The 16,057-nt window shown below is 36.6% G+C and overlaps 1 protein-coding gene across 1 annotated transcript in view; it reads right to left on the bottom strand.

Annotated features, from left to right (window-relative positions):
• The window catches only part of RICTOR (RPTOR independent companion of MTOR complex 2), an 83,640-nt gene that overhangs the window by 39,339 nt on the left and 28,244 nt on the right, over nucleotides 1-16,057 (bottom strand). The window contains exons 4-7 of the mRNA XM_052670318.1: nucleotides 12,091-12,155; nucleotides 5,874-6,005; nucleotides 2,571-2,634; nucleotides 399-525 (exon numbers count right to left, since the gene is read on the bottom strand). Coding sequence (XP_052526278.1) covers nucleotides 399-525; nucleotides 2,571-2,634; nucleotides 5,874-6,005; nucleotides 12,091-12,155 — 388 coding nt within the window. The remainder of the gene's footprint in view (nucleotides 1-398; nucleotides 526-2,570; nucleotides 2,635-5,873; nucleotides 6,006-12,090; nucleotides 12,156-16,057) is intronic.

Genomic DNA, 16,057 nt, shown 5'->3' with positions numbered 1-16,057 from the left:
AATACTAAGTAATATTATATAAATACTATATAAATACTCTGAAACTCACATATGAAGATCTCACAATTTCCAGTCCATTAATCCTAGAAATTATCAACTGTTTCAAGAAAATATTTAACAGAAAAATGCCAATTATTAAAGTACAGTACCTAAAGCACTGTACCCAAAATATTTGATGTTTAAGAGATTTTCAGTTTAAAGCCCTTATTTTTTAATTCTAATATCAAGCTAAACCTACAAAATAGACATTAAGAAGATTTAAACTCTAATTCATTAATTAATAAAAAAATTCACTTTATTATTTGAAAAAAAGCTATTTACTATGAACACACAAGAGAATCCCTTCAAAAACTGATGACAACAATTTCAGTTTTCTTAGTTAGCTTCAATTATCTTACCTAGTTCACAAATAATGGCAATACATGCTCGAACCATTCTGTCTCTTTCTTGAAGACCATCATTTCCAACTGCTATCAAAGAATTAGTAATAGAGCTGGGGAACAATGAAGCATTCACAGTGATCATCTGTTAAAAATAAAAGAAAAATATGATCTGGTTTTGTTACAGTATTTTTCAAAACATATTTGGATTCAGCAGCATTGTTTCTTAGATAAAACTGTACTAATAATTCTACATATAACTTGGCTACATCCTGCAAATCCTGTAACTTCTTATGGTATTCTGAAGAATTTTTGACAATTTACTTTACCATTCTCTTCCTGCTTTTTTTTTATTATTTCATCATAATAGAGATACCTACTGACAAAGAGAAGATTAGAAACTCTTCTGTAAGATTAATCCATACCACAACATTCATTATACCTATTCAACTGTTCAATTTGCCAAGACCAAAATTATGTTTTCTAGGGACCTGCAGCTGCACACAAAGGAACAGAGAACTGTAGACAAGAAAAAAATAACAGTCAACAAAAGATGTTGCTACACTACTTGGAAGGCAACTGCTAGATACATCCCTGAACCCTCACGTATAGAACCTCATAGAAGTAACAGCCAATGTACCTTTATCATAAGCTGCATAGATACATCACAAAAAATACAGATTTTAAACATTTCATATTGAAAAGCACAGACGAAACCAGATCTGCTTTCATATGTCAACAGTCACTAAATTAAGATATAAAAAACACTTGCAATAAATTTAAGACAAAATTTTTGCCCTAATAGCAAATGGTCCTTCATGCTACTTAAGAGCTCCTGTACCAAAACTTTCAGCTGCTAGTTTAAGACAAGAAGAATTTAAACCACTTTTAAGGAGAAAGGCTGCATGCACACATTAAAGACAAAAACAATCAAACTAAACAAATGACTTCTCATCCCAAGGCTTTAACTGAGGCTGAAAAAACTATATAGTTACATATTTTCAGTTTGCTAAAATTAAATACACATATCCTATGTACTATGGAACAGGAGCATTACTGCAGATAAGCAGACATATTACTAAGGAGAAATAGGTTTTTGTTGTTGTCTGACTGCTTTAAAAGGGAACAACATATTTTCTTAAAGTCCACCCAATCATATCATATTTTCTACTAATGAAAAATACGCAATGTGAAAAAATGCTCAACAGCCACCAAATATCTACAAAAATTTTCAAGCCAACTTGTGAAGATTTTCTCTCACATTCTTTTCTTTCCAAAAATAAAAAAGATTTTAAAAAATTGGGTCTTTTCCAAAATTGTTTTGTCCTAAGTTCATTCTTACAGTTCTGTGAGATGTCTAAGATATTTGTTTGCCAAAGGGGATTGTTTTTCTTTATTTGCAATGCTAAAGTGAGAAGAAATACATTTTAACACTATAACAAGTTTATTTTTAAGACACATTTGAGAAACTTTTTGTCATACATAACATTATTACCCACAAAACAGGAAGCATTAAGATAACACTCTAAAGAAAATACAAACTCTTCCCCACCCACATAGCCTTTCATTTTTAGAACAGCATAAAATAATAATTAGCAATAGAATGGGTATATAATATCTACTAAATGCTAACATGCTTTCTGAAGCAACTTATTTTTACCCTTATAGACACTGTTAAGTTACAAAGCTCTCAGCACAAAACATCCTCATAGAGCATAACTGAAATACACTATTAACATGCCAACTCTTCCAAAAAGCAACAAAAAATCTCCAAAGTTTACAAAGTTTGAAGTTGTTATTTTTTATTTTACTACTTAACCTGCAAACTTTCTAAAACAAGTTTATCAAGAAATGCTTTTTATAGATATCAAAAACACTTTCTATTTTATTCTTCTCCTTTATGAAAAGGATAAGTGAAAGGATGCATTGAAGTTTTACCTAATACTACTCTTAACACAGGAATTTTGGTATCAAAAATAAGGTAAATAATTGTGTTCAGTTTTATCTCCATCAATGAAAAACCAGCAAGAATTTTCTAGCCTGCTCAAGATTCTCAGTCAAAAAGATTAACATCAAAGTCAGTCTTTTTCCTCATAAGAGTGTAAAAAGAAAAACTGCTTATAGAGAAATCCTGGAGTCAGCATAGCCGACTGACAGATGCAGTAAGACTATTTGCAGTTAAATTTTTACCTTTCGGACTAAGCGAAGTGCTTGTGTTCTTTCTACTTCATTACTCTGCTGTATGTCAATGCACCTAAAATATCAAAAAACAAAAGCATGCTTAATTGTGGGTTTTTTTTATAGCACTAACTTTCACCTTAACAGTAATCATATTGTGTGAGTATTCACGCAACTAAATAAACAGAAGAAAGCTTATTATGAATAATTGTTTAAAACCAATCCCTTTAAGCAAGCATACTCATAGTTCGCAGATTGTGTTCAGTTTATGTAATTTTCAGTTGTTTTTATTGTAAGTAAATGACTAGAATACTTTCAAACGACAAGGCATAACAACTTCAGGAACAATTTAGTGCTAGCTGCATCTGTCTTTTCAAATGAGACTAAAGAAGAGCATTTGCACTATTTTAAATCAACATGTTCTGAGTGCTTTCAGATCAGAAAAGTGCCTTTGACCATCAGAATTTAACAGCACACTAAAACCGAGCATGTGTGTGCGCATCAATCCAGAAACACGCACACATTCGTATCATCATAACAAACTTGGAAATTTTAATGAAGGAAGCAATAGAAGTAACAGTAAATTCATCTAGTCACCATGCTGGCCTTATCATCTCATTGTTAGTTTGCTCTTTAGTATCACTGTGGTGTCACAGGTTTTACTTCCATTACAAATTCTCAGGTTTGAACTACTTTTTCTGTCCTGACTTTGTACTGGGCCTCTAAAGCACTATGGAAATGATAATACAAAGAACTGGAATAAATCTGACAAGGCCAATAGCTAAGCTGAAGTGCATCTATACCAATGCACGAAACATGGGAAATAAATGGGAGGAGTCAGAAACTGTGGCACAATTGGGAAAGTATGACCTAATTGCTATCACAGAAACATGGGGGGATGAATCCCATGATTGGAATACTCTGATTGAGGACTATAGGCTTTTCAGAAGGGATAGACGGAGTAGGAGGGGGGTAGAGTTGCCCTCTATGTTAGCAAGTGGACAGATTGCAAAGAGCTGTGCCTGAGAAACAGGCACAATAAGGCTGAGAGCTTGTGGATTAAACTCAAGGATTGGCCCAGTAAAGAGCATCTAGTGACTGAGGTCTGCTACAGGCCACCTCATCAGAGGGAGCCTGTGGATGAGGTCTTCTTGCCTCAGCTGCAGGAGGTGTTGTGCTCACAGGCTCTTGTCCTGATGGGGGATTTCAACCACTCAGATATCTACTAGGGTAACTGGCAAACAATTCAAGAGATTCCTCGAGTCTGTTGAGGGTAATTTCATAGTCCAGGTATTAGATGGACCAACCCAAGGTGAATCCTTACTGGACCTGGTACTCACTAATGCAGAAGAGGGCATTAAAAAGGTTAAGACTGGAGACAGCCCGGGCTGCAGTGACCATGCCCTGTTGGATTTTGTGATCTGGAAGAATGTGGGCCTAGCAAAAAGCAGAGCTAGGACCCTGTGCTTCAGGAGAGCAAAATTCTGGCTGTACAAGGAACTGCTGAGTGGGATCCCCTGGGAAACTGTCTATAAGGGCATGGGTACAGAGAACAGAGCTTGCATCTCTTTAGGGACATCCTTCCAAGAGCTCAATGGCTCTCCATCCCCCAGAAGAAGTAGCCAAGCAGAGGAGGCGGGCAACAGACATAGCTCTGCAAAGACCTGAAGCTTAAACTGAGGGAAAAGAGGGAAATATTGAGGAAGTAGAAGCAGGGTTGTGTAGCCTGGGAAGAATACAGGACTGCTCTCTGCATGTGTAGAGATACGACTAAGAAAGTTAAGGCACAGTTGGACCTGAAGTTGGCAAGGATGTGAAAGATCAGTGGACGGGGGAAGGGCAACAGATGTCATCTACCTGGACTTCTGCAAAACGTTTGGAATGGTCCCTCACCACATCCTTCTCTAAAAAGATGGAGAGGTAGGGATTTGAAGGATGGACTGTTTGATGGATTAGGAATTGTTTGGCTGGACACTGAACTGTTGTGATCAATAGATATGTGTCAGGATGGAAGCCAGTCACAAGAGGTGTCCCTCATGGGTCTGCTTTGGGACTGGTGCTCTTCAACATCTTCATCAGTGACATAGACGATGGCATCAAGTGCACCCTGAGCAACTTTGCAGATAATACCAAACTGAGCAGTGCAGATGATACACTGGAAGGAAGGGCGGCCATTCAGAGGGATCTGGACAGGCTGGAGAAGTTGGCCCATGAAAACCTAATGAGGTTCAACAAGGTCAAGTGCAGACTGCTGCACTTGGGTTGGGGCAATCCCAGCTATTTATGTAAACTGGGGGAAGATCTCCTTGAGAGTAGCCCTGTGGAAAAGGACTTGGGGTCCTGGCGGATGAGAAGCTGGACGTGAGTCAGCAGTGTTTGCTTGCAGCCCAGAAGGCTGACTGTGTTCTGGGCTGCATTAAAAGAGGGGCGGCCAGGAGGGAGAGGCAGATGATTGTCCCCACCCTACTCAGCTCTTGTGAGGCCCCATCTGCAGTACTGCATCCATGTCTGGGCCCCCAGTACAAGAAAGACACAGAGCTCTTGGAGCAGAGGAGGGCCACTAAAATGATCAGAGGGCTGGAGAACCTCTCCTATGAGGAAGGGTTGAGGGAATTGGGCTTATTTAGCTTGGACAAGAGTAGGCTCTGGGGAGACCTCATTGTGGATTTCCAGATCTTGAAAGAGATACAAACTGGATACTGATAAGACAAGGTGGGATGGTTTAAAACTGAGACAGGGGAGGTTTAGGTTAGACATTATGAGGAAGTTTTTCACTCAGACGGTGGTGATGCTCTAGAACAGGTTGCCCAAGGAGGTTGTGGATGCCCCATTCCTGGAGGCATTCAAGGCCAGGCTGGATGTGGCTCTGCACAGCCTGGTCTAGAGACTGGCAACCCTGCACGTAGCAGAGGGGTTGAAAGTAGATGACCTTTGGGTCCTTTTCAACCCAGGCCATTCTATCATTCTATGCAAAACAACTGAAGACATGAAAATTACAAAGGTTTCAACCTACTAATAATATCACATGTTTATTTCTGATTAATAGCATTTGTGATTCAATCACATCTTTATTAATTTTTTACATTATTCATGTGTATCAAATATTAGAACAGCACTGCCTTTGCATTAGAAGCTATGACCACTGTCCTCCTTTTAAGAGTTGGACATTATCCACCCTGAATTAAATAGACTTGTAATACTACATGTAAAAAAATGTAAGAAGATATTAAACCTATTCTCACCTGTCTCAACCATGAAAAACATGTAATATAAAATTTCAAAAAATTTCTATTTACAACAAGAAGGGAAAATTACCGGGCAATCAGGTAATCCACTTTCAACTTTAGCACCTTCTGGAGAATACTAGAGTCTCGAATGAGATAGCGAAGGGCTCGCAATCCTGCTGCTCGCACCTCTTTTGCTTCATTTAGTAAAGCTAACCGCAAGCTACAACAAAGGAAACAAAGAGAGCAAACATACAGTATATGTTATATAGTAGTTGGTATATAGTTGTATAATAATTATATAGTTACATAGTAGTTGGTAGATTTTACCACCTGACATGTAGGTACTATCTACTCCTTTAAAATAAAATGTGATTTTTAAAGAGAAATACCCTCAATTAGTTTTCCGTCTTTGAAATATTGTACAATCTAGAAGTCGAACCATGCTCTTGCCAGAAGATTAAGACAATTAACATATTGATACTAATATTGATATAATATATTAATCTGAACAATGATTTACTTTTACAATCAGTCTGCGCATTCCTGAAGTAACATATCACTATGATCTGTATATGACATGTTATTTATCAAAGCAGATGAATACAAGAATAATCATGAAAAAGTGTTCTAGATCAGTTAAAATTTCCAGAAAGATACACAGGTAGGCAGGATTTTCTCCTCTTTACAATGTTAACTCCTAAACATGGATCCTCAAAACAACATCTTGACACTGAAGTGAGACAAATTTGTGTCTTAACTAATTAATAAGCATTTCTCTCTGAAGATACAAAATGATTGTGTGAAATAAGAAATTAAATGAAAAATACATATTACATAGCATAGATTTGTAAGCATTTCAACATTTCTTTTTCTAAAATGGTCCTGCACAATAATCAACTATTTTGAGGCCAAGATCTTCTGGATCTTTCTGGAGATCAATTAGTCAGTCCATGTAGAAGTAATTTTAACAGTAATCTACTCAATGAAATATGTATAGAAAGGCTGACACATAACATGGAAATAAAGACAAACTGATTATTACTTTCTATATCCAGCAGGGAATTATTTCAGGAAGACCATAATTACTGTAAAATCAAATATGATTTTTCACATAGAAGTTGAGTGCTACTAATTGTCTTTGCTTACTTTAAGCTCATTTAGTAGAAAATAAGAAACAGATTTTAAATATTATGATGTTAGGAAAGATCCTTCCTATACGAAAGCAGAACTAGGAGATATTTCCAGAGTCACTCAGGCAAAGCAGACAAAAAGAAGAATAAGCAAGTCTTCAGCTGTCTTAAGCAGATAATACATATTTCTTAGGTCACGAGTCATCCTTGGTTTCTAGTATTGTAGATTTATAGAGATGTAAATCAGAGAGAAGCTCATACAACTCACTTCTTCTAAATGATACTTTTCTATTTGGACTTTTACTTTACTATTTAGAATTGGTTTGGATTTTTCAGTTTAGGACATTCCAGAGCTTACTTCTAATACAGAAAGTATGCATTTCTCAAGAAAACAATGTTGTTGCCACCCACGATGTTTCTTAAGACAGCCAAATACTGTTTAAGGATTTTTATCCCAAGAAAAGTACATTTACTTTTATATTTGAGAGGAAAACATTCCTTGAACGAAACAAAACAAAAAAATCTTTCTCTAAAGTTCTTTAAAGCAATAATGCTTTGACAGCTTGTTCTACAACTCACAAGAGAAGACAACATTAATTTGTAGACAAGAATTAGTTGATACCAACAGTGAAACCACTGTGAAGGACAACACTATGAAGTTACCTAAAAGCAGAAGAGGCATATTGTCATTTAAAAAGTGACAAAGCATGGAAAATGAAGACTGCCTGAAAGAAATGCAAAATGAGGTGATCTGAGAGAGGCAGCACAGCTTCATTAAAGGTAGATCATGCCTGACCAATCAATTTGGTCACCTATGACAATGACTGCATTAGGGGACAAAGGAAGATATGGTCCTTTGTATACGGTCCAACATCACATCCTCATTACTAAGATAGAGAGACATGGATTTAAAGAGTGGTCTATTAAGAGAATAAGAATTGCTTGGACGGTCACAGTCAGAGGGTTGTCATCACTGGCTCTACATCCAGGTGGATGCCAACTACAAGAGGTCTAGGGGTCTATCTTGGGACTAGCACACTTTAACATCTTGATGAAGAACATACATGGGGGAAATCAAGTGCAATCTCGGCAAATTTACAAATGACAACAAACAGAGTGGCACAGTTAATATAAAAGGAAGGGATGTCATCCAAAGTGATCTGGATGAGCTTGACATGTGGGCTCACACAAACCTAATAGGTTTAAGAAGGCCAAGCACACTTGGGTGGGTCAATCCCAGATATATGTACAGACTAGGGCAAGTACTCATTGAGTGCAGCCCTGCAGAGGACTCTGGATTCCTGGTGGGCGTGATATGAGCCAGCAGTGGACATTTTCAGCCCAGAAGGTCAACCGTATCCTGGGCTGCATCAAAAGAGGAGTGGCCAACAGGGAAAGGCAGGTGATTGCCCCTCCATCTGTTCTGCCCACACAAGGCCCATGTGGAGAACTGAGCTCAGACCAAGGCGGGGCTCAGATCACAAATGATATGAAGCCATTGGATTGGGTCCAGAGGAAGGCCACAGAGGTGACCAGAGGGCTGGAATACCTCAGCTACAAAGAAAGATGATGGGAGCTAGCTGTTTTCATCCTGGCAAAGGGAGCTTATAAACAGGAAGAAGACCAATTCTTTACTGGTAGTGACAGGACGAGGAGCTTCATACAAGAAGAAGGGAGGATTATGTGAGATCTTAAGGGGGAACCCTTTACTCAGAGGGTGGTGAGACACCAAAGAAGTTGTGGATGCCCGATGAATGCAGACATTCAAGGCCAAGTAGGATGGTGACCCAGTCCGCATGATCTAGTGGGAGGCAACCCTGCTCATGGCTGGCGGTTGGAACTAGATGATCTTTAAGGTTCCTTCCAATCCAAGCCACTCTACAGCTAGCTGACAAAGTCCTAAATTACAGGCTTTAAAAATTCATCAAGCTCCAATAAAAGCAATTACAACAAAACTACAAGGCCAAACCAAAACCTTTCAATTGAAAACAAAGTAAAGAAACTAAGGCATTGGCTGATCAATGATCAAACCACAAAACCTGAGAAAACATGTTAGGCAAAAAACACAAATCTGACTTTTTAAAGCCAATAATCACAGAAGAAAAAAAGAAAAAGAAAACTGGGGAGGGGAAAAGTGTTAATAACACAAACATATATGCATGTGTATATGAACATTTCTGTGGGTTCTCATGTAGAAAATTTAAAAAATGAATCAGATCTACTGGAGAACCAGAAGAGGAGAAAGAATGAAGCAAATGAGATGGACAGAAGTCTTCGAGAAACATGCCTTCTTCATATTAAGTCACTGCTCTGCAATGAAATTTCTATTCTATTGCCTTTTTTATTATACTAAATGTTGGAATAAGAAATGAAAACAGTAGAAGAGTTGAAAGAAATCAGGAACTACTAAATAAGAAGTTTGATGGGCCAATGTGAAGTGTTTGGAAAGAACATTTACATGAAGTATCTTCATATGTTTGTTAGCATTCTATTATAGAACAGTAGCAATCACAACAGAGGAAAGGTAATAAATTTGTCTACAGAAAGGATTCCATAGTGCATCCAGGCAACCATCAGATATTCTTGAAAGAAAACTAACTAACCACACGAGGAAAAAAATACAGTTTATGCAAAATGACTTCTGGTAATCTTTTGAAATACTTGAAAGGAGTTGCTACAATAGTATATTAAAAAGGAAACACTTCCCTAAGTTAGCAAATCCAACTTTAATACAAGAAGTTGCTGAAGACTGAAGAAAGCGATACACAGACATTTTAAGGTGATGAAAACTGGTCACATAAATCAACAGAATGAATGCAAAAATCTAAGATGAATGAGTGGAAGATTTCTGTCCTGACAAATTTTATGCTGATTTTTATTCTGTTAAGTATCAGGTTCACAATCTCCTTTGAAAAACAGGATTTAATACACAATTCACATTTTGGAAAAAGACTATGAGAAAATTACACATAGCATTATGTTAAATAGAAGAGAGTAAGGCTATAAGAATTTTCAAGGCAATTTAACAATTACCTGTATCTAAAACTAACAAGATTATGAAAGTTCAAGATTGTTAAATTTGAGATAACGCAAAGGATTTTGAAGCAGCCACTGGATCAACTAAGCGATTCCAATCTGCACACTATGCACATATCTGACTAAAAGCTAAAGAGACATTATGATGGTATAAGGAATAAAGACTTAACAGCGTTCTACTTGCTCCAGTATTTTAAGTGTCACTAGAGAAATTAAAAACTTATTAAGATAGCATTAAGATAAATAAACTTTAATACTGACAAAAAGTATGGAAGGACTAACAGAGGACAAAAGTAGAAAGCATATTCGCTGCCTACCACAGCTTCATTCTAAGACTTATTTCCTAAACTGCCTCATCCCCACTCTCTACAGTAAAAACAAGTTATGGTTTTGACAGGTTTCTGAATCCATCAGATAACTGTAAATATTATAAACTTCAAATGGCCAAAGCCTGTTGGTATGTTAAAGACCTCAGAAATTTGAGGCCTACCAGTGTTCCATGCTCTTCATGGCTCAAGATCTCTGCTAAGCTACCAACGGCCTGATGCTCTGGAAACCAGCAAGATCTACACTGAGAATGACAATAAAACATGTCACTATTCTCTCCATCTTCTTGCAGGAAAGAACTATAATGTACTTAGACCAACTAAAAAGAATGAGTTCTAAAAATCAGATCTTCTAACTCAAGAATAACTGTAGTTGCTGCAGATTACTGTCCACACTGCAACTGTCCTTAATTTTAAACGTTAAAAGTTCTGTCAGGATTAATGGCATCAAAACCTAAATTTTTATGGGAAATGCATGATTTTTCTTGAAATCTTTAATTCTCTTACAGTTTTTAATTCTCTACAGTTTTAAAGTTAACCATTTATACTCCACAAATGCAGAAGCTCATACAGCATTACTTATATCCAATTAACTCCTTGCAGTGAAAATGAATTTGTTCTCTACTAGAAGATTAGCATATGAAAATCCAAGGCAAAATTAAGAACGTCTGCAGAGCAAGTTACAAACTTAAATTATTTCCAAAGGAATATACGTATTTAGCCTAGCTCAAGGTCACATCCTACACTCACTAGAAAGTTCAGCATTTACAGCTATTTTTCTTCTCTGTTTGCTGAGAACAAAGTATTTTTATCCAATCATATCAGGATTAGCAGATCTTTGAGAGTTTTTTTCCTATAAAAACAAACAATATTTGTGTAACCATTCCAGAGCTGTATTTAAAAATGTGTGGTAAATTTTTAATTTTGAAGCTATACCCTCCAGTGATGTTTTATATCAATGCAGAACACTACAGCAGATAACAGATAAGAGGAGATTATTAAGTACTAAAGTTTTAAACAGCTAAATATGCATCCACAGAAATATGAGCATTTAAAATAACATTCATCTTAACCAGAGAAAGTCAGTTCTATTTAACAAAAGTACCTACAGCATCTGCAGACAAATCACACTAATTTTACTTAATTTTTACTAGATTTTAGCTTTTCTAAAATTGCTCTCCTAAATTAGGAGACTATATTTGAAAGAACACAAAGTCATAAAATACTGGATCTTGTTTCTTTTATACCATCAACGCTGAACCTCAGTGCCAATTTGCCAATGCTTACACAAATTCACAGAAGTTCTGGAAATAGGCATGTAGTTACTTTTAAGTGTCAGAAATTGATACAGATAATAGGAAAATTCCACTTGTAAGTATATACACAGTATCTTAGTAGCAAATTGAGCAGCACTGCAAAGCATATGCACATACATAAGATGTTCACCTTTCAATCTGACACCAACATGAAGAGTATGTATACTCCAAATTCCTTAAGAAAAGATTTTTTATACAAGTCCTTCCTGTAAGTACTGAGAAATTTAAAGGTATTTTCGCATTTGAGGAAATATAGAACAAATATTCATGCTAATATTTTTTCCATTTTGCCTGAAAGTGTATTGTTTATTTCCGATTTTACACAATAAAACATTCATAAAGTGTACATTCATGTTATGACATTTTAAACACACTGGAGTTATAAAATATCAGAGTCAAAAATACAAATAAAGTTTATTTAACTGCACTTCAATCAATTAAAGTACCACAGTTTTACCAAAGTATTCTGTAGCATCCCTGTTTTCCGTATAACTTACCATATTATGATCCTGTCGTATGTAAAACCTAGCTTTTCTTCAGCATGGCCAGTATTACAAAGAAGCTGAAAATAAAAAACAAAACAAAACATATGTTACTTACAACTCTATAAAAAATGACTGTATAAAACGTAAGATATTTGGTAGTACTTCCCAAGTAATGCAAGGAATTTCATTCATCACAAGGGGAAGCATACCAAAAATCAGACTTCTTTGATTATTTTTGCTGTTTCTATATACATGAGATACAAAAGTCATACTCCTCTCAGAAGAAAAATGTTTGCACAACTGAATAACTTGCCTACTGACAGATTTTTTAACTTTACTTTCAAATGCTATGTTTCAGATTGTTCCTCTAGCTGCTCTCAGGCTATCTGTAGAACATGTACTTGTTGTGCAACCGGTAACCTCAGCAGAGATTAGAAAGCCTAAAGAATGTAAAACAGTTGCATTGAAAAACACAGCTAGGGTAACAGTTTTGAAGCAAAGCTAGACACAGATTGTCTACAGCAGCACAGGCACATAAAAAAGGAGAAGCTGAAAATGTGTCCCACAACAGATATTCAGCCTGACCTGCCATAAATTCCTCAGGATTTGCAATTTTTGGTACATCTAAAATAAGTGCAAAGGTTAAATGTACCTACATAAGTTCCTACATAAGCTGTAGGAACTTCTAAACACTTCAAGCTCATTTGTCAGTTATGAGGCTTAATTTTATAAATGCAGTTTTCAAGGCCAAAACCAGTCTCAGAAAGAGCAAATCAGGTGCATGTCATGCTTTAACATATCGAGAAAAAAAAATTATCTTATTCTAAAAGATCTGATACTGTTCTCCTTCATATGAGCAGCAAAGAAGTTCCTAGACATCTTATTTACTGCCCGTTCTAAAACAATAAAACAGTTCTACAGTCTAATGTGAAATCACTAGAAATAAAGGAGTTCCAAAAACTCAAGTGACTAATAACTGACTGCAACAGTTCTGCAGTTTGTCCCTTTCTTTTGAAAGAGATACTCATTGAATTCTTAGTCACAGAAGTATTAACAGTTTTCCTCTGTAAGGAAAGTCAGTGTTTGTGCAACTAGTGAATACCACAGGAATTATTAAAATACAGCATACGCTGCCTATTTATTATTAATTCAATTTTATTAGCACAACAGTCACTCAAAATGAAGATATTTTAATTTTATGCTCAACAAGAACAAATTCTTGCAAGGACTACATTACGTATTAAGAAATATTTTTTAATTCTGAGAAAAATGCACAACAACCTGAAAACCAAAGCTGTTAGTGAGATAGAGAATTGTAGCCCAAAGATAGAGCTCATCAAGGTCAATTTAATACTCTAAGAAAAATGTAACCTTGCCAATTTTCCACTTTTCTTAGCAGAGGCTATAAACAGAAATAATAAAGTATACAGAAAGTCATTATACAATCAGCTTCCCCCACCTCTAAATTTTAAATAATAAAACTAGGCAATTGCATGCCTTAACTGGTTGTGACAATATGTGAAATCCTACTGTCAATCTGTTTTTATGCCATATTGCTGGACTGCCTAAGGCCACCACTGCTGTCTTAGCATTTCTATTGATATCTCATGAACTGTAAAAATTGGCTGGCAGAGTGTAAGCAGAACAGTGTGAGAAGACAGCAAGTAAAAACAGTTTCTTGTTCACTTCAGACAAGTTCATCAGCAGTCATTCAGGTTCAGTCATTATATATCTGGACCTCTCCCCTAATTCTTTCCACTAGCAAATGAGAAAACTGAATTTAACATACACCAGACCATTTTCAGCACCTTTTTCCCTACATTCTGACATAAGTACAAGCTGTTTATTTCAATGGTTCTGCAGATCAACCTCAGAATACACTCCTGCAGAGGCACAGTTCTTTTTAATGTGCAAAGGGAACTATAATTACAAATGCAGACATTTTACTTAAAAAGCAGTTGGCCCTGGTAGTGGACTGTCATTTCAAGTAATCTCAAGCCTTACTACTGGATGAGATTTCATTTTTTTTCTTTCATATTCTTCCATAAACTAGAAACAGCATTGCAACTAATGTGCGCACAACAGCAGGCAGCAGAGAAACTCGTATCCTGAAGTGCCACTATGCACTCAGTTCTCAATTCTCAAGACTAGACTAAAGCTAGTGCAATATAACTGCTCTCTGTCAAACACACACAGTGTGGCTATTAGCTCCTTGGTACCAACTGTTTTCAACAGTTTGATCTTAGTTTGAAAGTCAACTGTGAAAACTGATGATATTTTCTAACTTCAGGAAAGTTTAACTGCTATATGAATTTCTGAATATGATAATTGTTATCATTATGTGAAGTATGTGCATGGATGTGAAAAACCCCTTGCAAGAGAATAATAGTTAAAACTAGCTAAGAAAAATGTAAGCACAAGACTAGCTACTAGTTAGTTATTCTCACTCCAAGGGGCCGCCATTACTTAAATATTGGATCTGTTTAGAATTTGCACAGTATCATGTTCTTACAGGATTACCAGCTAGAAAATAATATAAAAGATGGACAGCAAGTTCAGAATTCGAAATATTTCACTGATTCAAAAGGAGTGCACAAATTGGATAAGAAAATTCAGTTAAGTGAACACAGTATCATAACCATCAACAACCACACATTAAGAGTCACAGGAGAACTCTGAAGAATCCAGTAGAGAAATACAAACACTCCAGAAATGACAGAGTATCAAATATGGAGTATGGCAACTATTTCAAAAGTAAGGTAAGATTTATGAGTTACAGTAGTATATAACCTAAACAATTGGATATGTTAATTTTAAACATAAGGTAGTCCTATTAAGAGTGTTTTCTATGCAATAGGCATATATCATGTTTGAGACTAAGAGACTTTTTTTTTTTTCTACTTCGCAGGCTGCTCTTAGACTGCATAAAGAACAAAATTTTGGTTCTACATTTCAAGACCGGACATACTGATCTAAGCAGAGCAGCAAAATACATACAGGAGATAGAAAATACATTGAGTTAATTTATCTAAGGAAAAAAAAACCCAAACACTTATAAAGTAAAGCTGGATTGATATATATTTAAAAAGGAAGAAAGTTACAGAGGCTGCTTGTAAATAAGATACTGTTCAGCTGGTCTGAATGCTTTGGGTATTTGCTTGGTTATAAAAGACTGATCTGAAATATATTTAAGGCAAAATCTTTCTACTTTCTCTCCATTTCACTTTCAAATAACATTACGCAGATCAATGAATCTAGACCTAATGCAGTAATTTTTGTAGTTGGCTCAATTCCTGACAGACAAGTCTGCAATGCAGGCCAGAAGGCCAACAGTACCCTGGGTTGATCAAGAGAAGCACAACCAACAGGACAAGGGAGGTTAATTCTGCCCCTCTACTCTGTTCTTGTAAGATGCTACCTGGAGTACTGTGTTCAGTTCTGGAGCCCCCAACACAAAAAGGGCATTGAGCTGTAGGAGCAGGTCCAGTGGAGGGCCACAAAGATGATCAGAGGGCTTGAGGGAGGAGCACCTCCCATACAAAGACAGGCTGAGAGAGCTGGGGCTATTCAGCCTGGAGAAGGCTCTGGGGGGTCGTTACAGCAGCTTTCCAGTACCTGAAGTGGGCCTACAGGAAAGCTGGGGAGGGACTTTTTATAAGGGCATGTAGCAACAGGATAAGAGGAAATGGCTTTAAACTGGAAGAGGGTAGATCTAGACTAGATATTAGGAGGACATTCTTTACTATGAAGATGGTGAAGCAGTGGAACAGGTTGCCCAGTGAGGCTGTGGATGCCCCCTCCCTGGAAGCATTCAAGGCTGGATAGGGCCCTGAGCAACCTGGTCTAGAGGGAGTGTCCCTGCCTATAGCAGCAGTTGGAACTAGATAACCTTAAAGGTCCCTTCCAATCCAAACCATTCCATGATTCTATGATATATTCCTTACTGTAATGCTTAACAGTTAGTGTAAGCGTGTAGGCA

This window comes from Tympanuchus pallidicinctus, unplaced genomic scaffold (genome assembly GCF_026119805.1).
Source record: "Tympanuchus pallidicinctus isolate F22 unplaced genomic scaffold, pur_lepc_1.0 scaffold9, whole genome shotgun sequence".
In the NCBI taxonomy this organism is placed as follows: domain Eukaryota; kingdom Metazoa; phylum Chordata; class Aves; order Galliformes; family Phasianidae; genus Tympanuchus; species Tympanuchus pallidicinctus.
This window is presented reverse-complemented; position numbering and strand designations above follow the sequence as displayed.